The sequence below is a fragment of the Puntigrus tetrazona genome, chromosome 15 (genome assembly GCF_018831695.1).
Source record: "Puntigrus tetrazona isolate hp1 chromosome 15, ASM1883169v1, whole genome shotgun sequence".
Classification (NCBI taxonomy): Eukaryota; Metazoa; Chordata; class Actinopteri; order Cypriniformes; family Cyprinidae; genus Puntigrus; species Puntigrus tetrazona.
Window position 1 is genome coordinate 3,866,551 of NC_056713.1, and position 13,992 is coordinate 3,880,542.

The window sequence follows — 13,992 nt, forward strand, 5'->3', positions numbered from 1 at the left end:
TTATTATCTGGTAGACAAATAATGCAATGCAAATCTTTCATATAAATTGAGACCTGCTCGATTGCTTCTGTCTGCTGAGAGGTTTGTTTGTTTGTAGCTCTGTGTAGCTTCACTCTTCAATTTATCACCCTCTGTTCTTTAGTGATCAAATGTAATTTAATTATCTACATACCGCTGATGTTATCTATCAAACTAATCTAACAAATTTGACTGCTGTTCGTTCGCTTAAATTTAAAACCGTGTGGTGCGTTAGCAGATCAGCTTATCACTTTCGTTCCCACCCGCGTTTACGGGCCTATTATTGTCGTCTTATTCACTCTGTTTTATTTTTCCCTTTTTTTACAAGCTAAGCGGTAAGTAAATCTTCCATCACTTACAGTGAGAAATGGCTTCTCCTTGCATCGTCACCTGCACTCCTTGCCACATGTATAGTTTACATTTTTTCTCTGTCAGCGACCAGGGATTCACATGTAATAAATGCAGGGAAATAGCTAGGCTGACAGAGAAGGGTCAAACACCGCTCTTCCGTTCCGATTAGAACATCAAACAGCTTCTCCCCAATCATTGATGCACTCATTGAGAAACCTGATGAAAGTACACTAGTAATCGTATTCCGTACAATAGAACGTGAAAATAGAGACACCAGCCACCAAAGTCCAATGTTTACCAGGAGCCAGAGTGTCTGACATCTTTAAAAGTGCTGGCTAAAGCTAAACGTAAATTCCGTAAGATTGTTATTCACGTCGGCGCTAATGATGTTTGACTTCGCCATCCCTTATGCTGCACAACATCTGGTGCAGATCTCCAATACAGATTAGTGAGTATTCTCGGCTGATAAAAATAGGTCAGCCTTCTGCCTGCCTGAATATACTCCATACATATTTACTGTCTGGGGGTGTAGCTTGCATTCTCCATGGGCTTTTGCTGCCTCAATAATATTTCTCCTGCATCATTAGCCAAAGTGTTCACTGCTTAATATTCAAATACATGGTTTTGTTTGCTGCAGCAGTTTGGTGATGCACTTCAGAACAGCTGAAGCCAACAATCTAAGATATGAATTCTCTTTTAATCCATATTGCTCAGTATATTCACCTTCCCATGACAATAAATATGACATATGAGTGCACACTAACTTTTTGACAGCTTCTCCTGGTGACAGTGAGGTGATGACGGAGCTGCCGGGCTGAGTGACATAGAAGAGATGCTGTTCATTACGGACTGGAGCAATTTTACACTCATGCTCATGACCCCACACCACCAAATCTAGGAAATCATCCAAAAACTGTTCAGGGATGTAGTTTGTTGCTCCATGCTTACTCCTAGAAAAAAACAGACACAATTAATTAAAATACTTTTTTTTTTTTATCTGAACAGAAATATTATTTATAATATTATATATAATTTTTATGTGCAAAAAAAAAAACATTGTACCAGTTTCATAACATATACTGTATAGCAAATCTCAACTTAATTGTCACTCAGTTATAAATGTTAACATGTCCAGCTGTTCTGAAAAAAATGTGTACTGTGTACAAATAAATGACCTGAAATTGACTAGCATCTGTGAACAGTATTTGTCTTTGCATTCTCAAAAAGACCTGTTTTTCTGTATCAAGTTTTCTTAAAAGATATAGGCACAGTTTCATAGACAGCACTTAGCCTAAGCCAGGATTAGACCATAAGCATTACTGGTGTTCATCTTATAACAAAACAAAGGCAATGACATGTTTTAATGCAGAGTCCTCTTTGGAAACTTGTTCTTACAAGTTGAGAAGTCATTATTTTGACATCAGCTGCATTCAAGTCACTTTCAAAAAAAAAAACGGCAATTTAACTTTTCATGGTGGTCAAAATTTTTTACAACTTTTTATTTCTACAAAATATTGAATGAAGAATGTTCATTATGCTTTTTTCTGTTTTTTTGAAGGTGATGCTAACTGAATAATTATATATTCTTTTATAATTATACAATAATATAATATTTTTATGTTAAACATATCTAGTTTTATTGTACATTCCAAAAATATGTAACTATTAATTTCAACAACTTTACAGACGCTGCATTGTACTTTGACTGCGTACATTGCATCAGATATGACACTGACACGTCTTAAAAGAAAATTAGTTGTTATGAGTTTCTCACTCATAACAACAACTTTGTGGTGGCTCTCATGTGCTTTCAACTCATAAATATGAAGTATCCAACATGACTTGAACACAACATTAGATCTGTCAGTGCAAGGTTCTTTTACTTAAATCGATTGTTTCTGTCTGTGAGAGGTTTGTCTGTTTGTAGCTGAGAGTAGCTTTGCTCTTCAATTGATCACCCCCTGTTAATTATCTATACCACTTATACCATTAAACTAATCTAACAAATTTGACTGTTGTTCATTCGCTCGCTTTAATCTAAAACCGTGTGGTGCATTAGCACTTGTTAGCCGATCAGCTTATCACTTTCGTTCCCACCCACATTTACACACCTATTATTGTCTTCTTTTCCACTCAGATTCATTTCTCCCTAGCGCTCATTCGCTCTGTTTTTACAAGCTCATCAAACAAGAGTGGTAAGTAAATCTTCCACCACTCACAGTCATTAAATGGCTTCTCCTTGCATCATTACTTGCACCGCTTGCCACATGTATAGTTTTCTGTCAGTGACCAGGTATTCTCACATGTTAAATACAGGGAAATAGCTAGCCTGACAGTGAAGGTTATAGAATTAGAGACACACATCCAAACTCTAATTGAGGACAGAAAGAATTTGAGGGCTGTAGATACTGCTTTGATTACTTTAAATGAGTCTACCCCCCAAAATTACTGCTCTAAAAATGAGCCACGTTTAAAAGGTAATGGGGGAGGTGTTGCTACAATTTATAATAATATTCTTAGTACTTCTCAGAGGGTAGGCTTTAAGTATAACTCATTTGAGGTTTTGGTACTGCATATAACATTATCTAGAGAAACATGTGCTAGTGATAAATCCCCTGTCTTGATCTTACTGGCTACTGTATACAGGCCACAGCACAGATTTCTTTAAAGAATTTGCTGATTTTCTAACTGAGTTAGTACTGGCCGCAGACAAATTCTTAATTGTCTGTGATTTTAATATCCATGTCGATAAGGAATAAGATGCATTAGGATTAGCATTCTTAGACATTCTGAACTCTGTTGAGGTTAAACAATTCGTGTCAGGACCTACTCGTTGTCGAAATCATAATCTAGATCTAATACTGGCACATGGAATGGATGTTAATATGGTTGAAATTCTGCAGCAAAGTGATGATATTTCAGATCACTATCTACTCTTGTGTGAACTTGTATGGAGCTGAATCAAAAACCCTTAATGCAATAAGACTAATCTGAGAAGGGATAACCAAAGGAACAAAAGGACTTCAGAAAGAGAGTAAACAACACCATCACCTCTGCTCTTCCTGCTTACCCTCCTTCTGCCCAAAAGACTTGGCTTAAAGTTCATTAGGAATAAGGCATTATAAAATCATGTGTCTTGTGAATCTATTGTTCTTCACTTTCATGTTTGGTCTCATTTGAAAGGTCTCAGTGTGATTGGTAAATTGGTCTCAATTTCACAGTAATCACTTATATTATGGAAAAGATTAAGAACTTGGTAGTACTGTGTTCTGTGGGAAAGGGGGTGTGTCTTCCTTTTGGGTCTCTGAAAGTGTTCCAGCCAGGTGTGACCCTGGAGCATGGGAACCTAAACACCAAAAGGTTTTTACAACTACATTTGGGATCTCTTTGTCTGGTCTGAGTATATAAGGAAAGTGACAAAACACAACAAGGCGCGATTCTGTAGCCAGATTAGCCCGGAGTGTGGCGCGTGTCCCCATACACCATATATGTACTTCTAAAGACCAGGTATAATGACCTTTTATGTTTGTTTTGTACTGCTGATCAGTTGTGCAAATGTTTATGAATTATACCATTATTGTACAACTATTCTTGCCTGGCAAAATAAACGTTAATCTTGGTTAACTTATAATTGTCTGAAATAACTTTTCTAGTAGGTTAGTGACTTCTGAGGTTTTCCGCATTGATGGCGTGCTAGGTTGAGTCAGATCAATGATCGATGGATGGAGCCGGGGGCACGTTTTTGAGATCTTGACTTCTGGCCACCAAACTGGCTTAGCATGCTATTACTTAGGGAAAGCATAAAAAAATTACTCTTTTTGAGTCTATTGAGGAAATGGCTGCAGTAAGGTAAACGATCTACAGGGGTAGCCTCTGACTAAGATCTGGACTAGCCCAGATGTGTCGTGAGTCTGTTCTGGCCAAACATCTCCTAACAAGCGATAAGTCGAAACTAGGAAGTATTATAGTTAATGATCCAAATTTAAATCACAACTAGAAGGATCAGCAGTTACATTTAAATAAATATAACTAAAATCACGAAAGATTGGAGTCAGATAAAATTATGTATAAGGTCAGTACTGCAATTGGAAAAGCAAAAGATTAATAAATATTAGTGATTTTTAATGAGACGCAAGGAAAAGACCGAATGCGCATTAACCTTCGACCAGGGCCTCTGGATTCTGTTCTTCAGGAAAAGGGGGACCCCCAAAGTGATCTCCTATTGTCTGTTGGTGAAGGTCTTTTCAGCACGAGCTCCAAGAAGAGGTTTGAGCTTCTTCCCTATTCTTCAGCTGCTGTGGTAAGTCAATTCTTTTTGCCTTTTAGAAATGTGAAGGGGAAGTGTACACGCACCCCATATAGACACATTTGTAGAATGAGTCTGAATACTCATCGTTAGACCAGAGACTGCAGAAATCCGGTGGGGCTAAGAATTAGACAAAACCACACAAATTCACAGGGAAAAGAAAGCAGCAGAGTAGATGATTATTAAAGTTGAAAGAATATCATCCAAATTTGATTCTAGTACTTAACCGAGGGCTGAACATTGCAACAAATTCAGTGGCTTCCTTTTACTAGTGCTTATTGGCTTTGCAAAGGCCAAAATTTGAAAAGGCTCCAGGTCTAAATTTTTCCAATCATTCAAATCTTATCACATTATACATAATTTCAAACATATAGGGTAAATTAAATATATATTTTTTATTTCATTTCAAAATGTTTGTGCAATCTTGTGGTCTTATGAACTTGCTTTATGTGAATATTTGAATAATATAATATGTCAAATTTACATTATTATCAAGTGTAACTGGCCTGCATGTCAAATGCACAGAGAAAGATTGAAGAAACTGAATTACAGATTTGAAATCTGTTTCTGTTCATTTTGACCTAGTTAAATTCTAAGGTTTGCATTAATGCTTTAAAATGAAACAACTGATATATGCAATTTGATGATGAGAATTGTGAAATTGTGTATTTCTATATTTAATTATGCGTTTTATTTTAATTTTGCATACCACCGGTAAATATACTGGTTATATTGAGTTTGTTACTTCCCTTTTATTCACTCAGACCAAGAACCTAAATCCAAATTGTAATATTTAGTGGTGTAAAACCACATGAGACCTGTCCATTAAATAAGTTGGAGAAATGGAGACCCGGTTTACCATTCGCACTTGACAGATGGTTGCTTTTGTTTAACCCCTTTTCATCCCACAACATCACCTATGTCAGTGTTCGGATATTGCTTGATTACTCAGGAGGTGTTTAGATGCCTTGTGTTCATTGGAGAATCATCAGCGAAATGATTCCTTCATTTATGGAGACCTAAAAAATTCTGCGAGACACACCTTCTAGGGGAAGGTGACTGAAAGTTTTGCAGCGGGTCAAATGAACGCAGAAGGATGCTTTCAACTCACGTTTGATCAACGCAACGGACCTGGTACCGCAAGTAATCCTGCAGACTGAATACCACCACAGCCGGTGCAGATGGACACACCTGACCAGAGACTGCAGCGGCACAGAACGCTGATACTTAAAGACACTGTACATATCACTGATGTGATTCCTACAGTGCTTGCTTTAATGTTGTTCTTTCAGGTGACCACTCTGCCCTCACACGCCCTCAACCAGCGCAGCCCTCTCTGACAAGACTTCGGCTGTAGACATCGGACTGAGTTCATCTCCTCATGCTCCTTACAGTCCTTCCATTTCAGGGAAGGACTGTAAGGAGCTGAATCAAAAACCTGTAAATGCAATAAGACTAATATGCTAAGACTAAACCAGCAACATGTATGTTAGACCCTATTCCATCTAAACTAATAAAAGATTTGCTTCCAGAAATCATAGATCCCATTTTGACCAGTATTAATTTATTATTGTCATTAGGATATGTTCCCAAAACCTTCAAACTGGCTGTAGTTAAGCCTCTTATTAGGAAACCACATCTTGTCCCCTAATCTCCTTTTTCTGTCAAAGATACTAGAAAAGAGAAATGTCCAATCAGGATTTAGACTGTACCATAGTACTGAGACTGCTCTCATTAGCGTTACTAATGACCTGCTTCTATCATCTGATCGTGGTTGTATTTAGTTATTAGTGCTATTAGATCTTAGCTCAGCGTTCAATACTATTGATCACAACAACTCTTGAAGAGACTAGAAAAATGTTGGCATTAGTGGAAGCGCCTTAGCATGGTTTAAATCATATCTATCTGACAGCTATCAGTTTGTAGCAGTAAATGAGGAAGGTTTCATATCGCAATGTGCAATATGGAGTACTATAAGGCTCAGTGCTAGGGCAGTTTCTTTTCAACCTATACATGTTACCTCTGGGAGAAATCAGCTTTCACTGCTATGCTGTTGATTCCCAAGCCGTTTATTTTCTCGCAGCCCGGTGATACACACCAAATTGAGAATCTAACAGAATGCATAGTCAATATAAAAAAGTGGATGATGAGTAACTTCTTAATGCTAAATGCTGAAAAAACTGAGGTGCTAATAATTGGACCTAAAAACCCCATATGTAATAATCTAGAATATAGTCTAACACTTTTAATCTAACACACTGCTCTGTTAATTCTTCATCATCAGTTAACCATCAACCTAGGTGTACTGCTTGACAGCAATCTTTCCTTCGAAAACCATGTTTCCAGCATCTGTAAAACTGTGTTTTTCTGTCTTAAAAATATATCCAAATTACGACCTATGCTTTCAATGTCTAATGAAGAAATGTTAATTCATGCGTTTATGACCTCTAGGTTAAATTATTGTAATGCTTTATTGGGTGGTTGTTCTGCATGCTTGATGAACAAACTTCAGCTAGTCGAAAACGCAGCAGCCAGAGTCCTTACTAGAACTAGGAAGTATGATCATATTAGCCCGGTTCTGTCAACACTGCACTGGCTCCCTATCAAACATTGAATAGATTTTAAAATCTTATTAATTACCTATAAAGCCCTGAATGGTTTAGCTCCTCAATACTTGAGCGAGCTCTTATCACATTATAGTCCTGCACGTCCGCTGCGTTCTCAAAACTCTGGCCATTTGATAATACCTAGAATATCAAAATCAACTGCGGCCGGCAGATCCTTTTCCTATCTAGCACCTAAACTCTGGAACAATCTCCCTAACTCTGTTCAGGAAGCAGACACACTCTGCCAAATCTAGATTAGACACATCTTTTTAACTTAGCCTACACATAACACACCAACACACTTTTTATTATTCAAATCCGTTAAAGGATTTTTAGGCTGCATTACTTAGATTTGCTGGAACTGGGAACACTACTCCTAAAATACGATGTACTTGTGACATCGTAAAAAGAATGGCATCTACGCTAATATTAGTCCTGTCTCTTTCTCAATCTGTTTTCACAGTTTGTATCCAGACTAGATGGTGGATCAGCACACAGAGATTCTGTTCATCAGAGACCAGAAAACCTAGATGCGCCCGTGGACAGATCACCAGATCCTGATGCACACACACACACTAAGTCATTTACACTATCTGACACAGCTGCGTTTAAAATTGAACTGGAAGTTAAGTGCTGGGCGTCTGGTCAGAGGAGAACTGACCCCAACTGAGTCTGGTTTCTCCCAAGGTTTTTTTTTCTCCATTCTGTATGCATGGGGTTTTGTTTCCTTGGCGCTGTCGCCTCTGGCTTGCTTGGTTGGGGACACTTAACTTCTAGTGATTTAACGTTGAATTGATTACAGAGACCGTCTCTGCATTTAATAAGAAATTGGTCACTCTCGTCAATATACATCCCTGTCATTGTACTCTTCTACATTATACTGTACAGTGCTTTGATACAACCTGTGTTGTTAAAAGCGCTATATAAATAAAAATGATTGATTGATTGATAGAATACAAAGCAACCATCCAAAAAAAAATATTGGCTTGTATCTGAAAAAATAATTTGATTACATTTATCAAGAGGAATTCTAGGTTATACATGTTCTAGGTTACACATTGCACATTTTATGCAAGCATACAAAGATGGAAACTAAACAAAATCAACAGTTTCATCAAGGAACAATGAGGAAAGTTAAAAAAGGAAAAAAAGAAAAACATCACTCCACACAGTTTAACAAAAAAAAATTTGAATCTTATACATAGTAGCATTCCTTAACCTGTTTTGATGGATGACAAATAAGTTGAACCAGCCATCTTCATTCTCCTTGGGCCGAAGCATGGTCACCTGGTTATTGATGAACATCCGGTAGAGTCTCTCATCTGGAATTGAACCTGAAAGTAAAGAACACTTGATTTTTCATAATGTACCACAAAATTAATAAAACCTAATGTTTTAATAATTAACAGCAAATGAGTGTGAATTAGGCGAATTATAAATGGGGCAACTTGAGTAATGTTGCTTGGGTGCTTTACCACTGACAATGGGCAGCAAATGTGGATACTTTAGATTGCTTCAGACAGGAGGGCGTCTTTCTGATGTTTCCGTTTTGCTCAATCAGTATGCTCAGCGCCACTTACTTAACCCAAAATGCCCTGTGGTAATTTGCTAGTTCGAGATTGAGCCATAAAATTTAGGCCCTTAAATCTAGGGCTCTAATTTAGGGGGTTAACCGATGTGTTTTTTTTTTTTAGGAACAATGTTGTTAAATAGATTCATTTTCTTTTTTTAGCAACTGTTAACAACTGGACTAATTTTTACCATCTTACCTCAGAGACCTTTAATAGCCACAAAAAAGGGTCATAACAACTGAAAATTATTTAACAAATTTGTTTCCAAACTTTTAACAAGTACTACCATATAACTCATGTATTAGTACTTTACGTCATAAACTCACCAATTCCGTAAAGTGCAATCCTGGTGTTTCCTTTCTGCAGAAGAACTGGACTGATCTCAAGTTTCTCTACTGAACGACTTCGGCCAAAATGATTAATCAGGCCAGCGCAACTCAACAGGTCTATAGCACATAGGCCATCAGCCTGAAACACATATAAAATCAAAAATAGAAACTATGAAAATAACATGTACCACATGTTTTTGTTGGGGAGCTGCCACTCAACAGGGCTAATAAAGCATACATACCTATTTACTATTTTTCCATATATATTTAGATTTTTAGATAGTCTCTAAGTGTCTCGTCTCACTCACACTAGAATATATGCACATAGGTATGTATATAGCCTAAATATATATATGTGTGTGCATTTTTGTTCTGTTTATTAAATCCAATTTCAATTATTACAGGTGAAAGAATGAGAACCTGAATCTATTTTGCACCTGAATGACCAAAATGTTCTATTTCTGATTAAACTTGATAAAACATGAACAAAGACAGAGGGAAAAAAAATGTTTATATAGCACTAGATATGTAATGTTTTGGTGTTGAATGAAAGCTTATGACACTTGCCATGTCATGGTGTGAATTAATGTTTGTGATTTTGTTGTGATATGGGATGTAGGAAACGTTCCATAAAGTATAGAACATTGCAGAGATGCTATCTCCAAATGGTATGGAAACTCTGTGTTAACGTACAGTAATTTATGCACAGAAGAAGAGCCGAACTGGGTGTGAACGCCCTGTAGTCCCTAATTGATTGGATAAGCACCCCTTGGGGCAAGTCCAAATCAACTTTTCAAAACTGTGGAAAACAAAGAGGTTTTTGAGGAAAGAGGAGAAAAATGGAAACGAAAGTATTAGTCTTCCGTCCATCTTAGAGTTTTCCTCCATCAGAGAAGTATGAATTCCATCATTTGCACTGGAACAACTCCACAAACTTGCTGTACGGAACTACTGGAAGCTGCCAAGGACCCAGCGCGAGCTGCCTCAATGCGAATCACTGAACTGTTCCAGCGTTCCTTCAGCGAGAACTGAATCCTCTGCAGCTTCAACCCTGGAAACTTCCAAAGCTGAGCTCCAAGACAAGCACCACGACCAATCAGAGAAACCAGGATTCTGTCAGAGAAGCCAGCCAGTTCAGTAATGCAGACAAAGTTTCCCTCTCTTAACTGAATGGTGCAAAGTGGAAAGATAATGATAAGCTAAAACCCCTGCTTTAAAGAACTCTCATGGGTTGCGATCTTAGAACTAGCAAATAGACTTTAGATTCCTTTCCAAAACATTTTAATGTGTGTGTGTGTATTCTTGTCATGTTATGTTAGTAGAAGTACAGTTCAATAAACTTCATTATTAAGAGTCGTTGTCGAGTGTTTGTATTTTAAAGTCAAACTCTGCACAGATCTGTGCTACCCAGTTCAGAATTAAGAATTAAATCAAATAAACAAGTATGTGGAAACCAATTTGTGGTTATTTTGCTGATCACAAAATAAACAGAATTGGTAAGAATTCTATACATTTCATGAAACCAATTTGAATTATCAATATTCGATTCCCCAAATATCAATTAAAGAATATTATTATTAATCATATTATTAATCAGATTAAAATCTTACATATTATGGTGGAGAAAGAAAGCATGCAGATTTGATTTTGAATTCATAACCACTAAGTAATTTGTGTGTTTTTCTATTTTATCCGGAAGAATAGATCAGACACAGAAACAGATTGTTGTTGTTATCTGTACTTTTATTAGGACATGCAAATGCATGAAAGCGCATGCGGCTCTGTGAAGAATAACTGCAGTAATAAACAAACCATGTAAGAGCGCATTATGAGAAAACAAGCAAGTTCCTCGTTCTTCCTATAAAGGCCTGTTTGTTTATAGGTGACCTGTTAGTGTCACTCATGTCATGCTTATAAGTTTCTCCCGGTGATAAAGCTAACTAATGCTTGTTGCCATTGGTGACTAAAAGTAGTGAAAATAGAGCGTGGCGTTCTGAGAGTGCCTGAACGCATTTGTATGGGAGATTTGAGAAACCTTGATCAAGTGTGTAAATTGCATTTTGACATTGTTTTATTGCAGTATATAAAGTTGCCTCATTTTTTACAAGTGAAGTTTATCTTCGCATGAAGAATCTGACTGTTTATTCAGTGTGAAATGCGCACGCTAGTGCTTAGCAATAGAACTTGAATGCAGTGTGTTTATGGTATGTTTTGAAGTGTTGGAGTGTAAACTAGTTAAATCAGAACTTTAAAGTCACACTAGTTGGCGTTCTAACTCTTTTCCCCTTACATTTATTTATCATATCTCACCTCTTCTCTCACTGAAAACAATGTTTAAAAAAGTTTAAACTACCATAGCTGTTGGTTTTATTAACAAGAAGCAATGGTTCTTGTCCTCATTATTTCAATGATACCGTGTCATCAATTCAGTTACAACAGCTCTTCTCGATCTTACTGATCAATAAATATTGCGTTTTCTAGCTTTGCTAATCAGAAACTTCAATGTTATTTCCTAATTGCATTATGTTTCATATTCCTATTCCACCCCATACAGAGATGAGGTGCAGCAGTTTTCAACTTGGTGTAGAGCCAACAATCTATCTCTGACAAGACCAATGAGATGATGATCACCCACCCAACCCATTAGTGGCAGTCATAACCCGCCACCGACACACCACTGGCGCTCAAACCCCCATCTCCTCCCGTATCTCCATTTCACCAGTTTTCTGTTTATGATCTACTCACCCTCCAAGCCTCAAATCCAGAACTGCAAACTACTATTGCATACATACTCAGAGAGAAAATACTGTATATGGCCTGTATATTAAGTAAATATTGAGTTAAACTTTTACGTGTACAGGTTTTAGGTACTATACCAACCTCTGGTCCATAATGGCAATGACTGAATACATTTGAATGTGTTTCACTTTGTTTAGAGTATTTAGAGATCACTGTCAGCAGGAAAACTACAATGTGAGTACCCCTGATGACTGATCTAGTGTGGAAAGATTTTCAACGTCATCAAGTTTGCATGTGGCAACAGGTATCTAATGATGCTATAGGAAACAAATGGTTTGATAGGGAAAGACAATTAAGGCCCATTCCCTTGGTTAAAGCTAAGAGATTTGCATTATAAATCTAGCTCAGGTCATTGTTTATATCGCATCTGAGGAGGGGCTTTCGTCTTCTTCAGCTAATGAGAACACTGAGCAGCATCTTTTCAGCCCATGGTCAGACCCGGTTTTCCTACTGGCAGGAATTTCCTGAGGACAGGTGTCGAGGCGCATGGTTGTCAACACATATGCCTCTCTGATTGAACTGTTTGCAACGGGCAGGCAGCATCGGGATCCAGGACAGGACCTCAACTGAACTGGCACAGCTTGCTTGGAGTCGATATGGTGAGGCTCAGGTGGAACTGTTTTTCTCCCAGGAATTCTCCCACTGCCAGTTGTTCCAAAGCACCCCCTTGGTACAGACACTCTGGCACACAGCTGGTCCCAGGATGTTCTCAAGTACGCCTTGATCAGGGAAGATGAGGAGCAGGTTCTATTGATTGTGCCATTCAGACCCACATTAACTGGGTTTGTGGACCTCATTTTCCTCTCAACAGCCACTCCCTGGAAGATTCCCCTGAGGAGGGACCTTCTTTCTCAGAGACTAGACACAATTTTGCAGTAGACCTCTTTGGCATTCCCCAGGCTTTGGTGGATACCATCACTCAGGCTTGGGCCCCCTTCATGAGGCAGGTCTTTGCGCTGAAGTGTGGTCTGTTTGTTGATTGGTGCTTCTCTCAGATCTCTTCAACTTGTCCAGAGAGTTTAAATCGATAGTTATAACAGCTATTTATGTACCACCATATGCTAACATCAGGCTAGCCATGGAGAAGCTACATCACTAAATTAGCCAACATTTGCCACCCAAAGACAACATTTTTGTAGCAGCGAGAGACACTTAATTTCTAGCGATTATTATCAGTGTGATTACAAAGATCCTTTTTAAATTGAGATCTAGACAATGACGTCTCTGCAGTCAATAATAAAATGCCTTTAGCTGAAAATTGTTTAATCTTGTTCATTATACATTATTGACACTCTACTTTCCAATTTCATACTGTTCAGTGCTTTAATACAATGTAATGATAAAAAAGTGCTATATAAATAAAGGTGATTGATTCATTGATAATCATACCAACTTAAAGTCTACTTGTGTAGAAAGGTATCTTTAGCAAGTGCTGCTCTGTGAAATCACGCATGTGATGGAATTTATACTGAAAAGATACACATTAAGCACGGGTTGTTAGTTATTATGTATCCTGACATTATTGTAATTAAAACGTGACCTTTAGACACTAAGAGTAAACAAAACATTTCTTTGTCTTTAGTCCATGGCTTAGCTTATTATTGAGTGTTGATTGTTTTTAGATGGATTGTCACAAAGAAAATCCTTTTCATCAATATTTCTCCTATGACAAGTCATATTGGTCTGCAGGGGGATATCACAGAAAAAGCCTGACAGTGTGTCTGTTTTCGGCTGGGGTTGAATGATATCATCAGTGCAGTTTTTTCTGAAGTTCCTGCAGATCCCGCTCTGCAATTACAGCCAGGAGAGCCTTTCCCATTCCTGACTCAAGCGGATCCTGTTCTGCAACCGAGGCCAGGAGAGCCATTTCACAGATTCCTGCAGAGTCCGTTCTGCAGTCCCGGCCATAAGTGCCGATACCAAGTCAAGTACGCACCCTCCAATGACCGTGCCTCCAGCATGCCCTCTAGTGGCCACACCTCCGGGGGATTTTGGGGGGCTATATAGCCATG

At 38.0% G+C, this 13,992-nt stretch overlaps 1 protein-coding gene across 4 annotated transcripts in view; it reads right to left on the reverse strand.

The window, feature by feature from the left end:
* Nucleotides 1-13,992, reverse strand: part of mre11a (MRE11 homolog A, double strand break repair nuclease) — an 89,505-nt gene that overhangs the window by 28,695 nt on the left and 46,818 nt on the right. For all 4 annotated transcript variants that reach the window (XM_043258404.1, XM_043258405.1, XM_043258403.1 and 1 more), the window contains 3 exons: nt 9,179-9,320; nt 8,501-8,615; nt 1,134-1,319 (listed from right to left, as the gene is read on the reverse strand). In XM_043258404.1, coding sequence (XP_043114339.1) covers nt 1,134-1,319; nt 8,501-8,615; nt 9,179-9,320 — 443 coding nt within the window. The remainder of the gene's footprint in view (nt 1-1,133; nt 1,320-8,500; nt 8,616-9,178; nt 9,321-13,992) is intronic.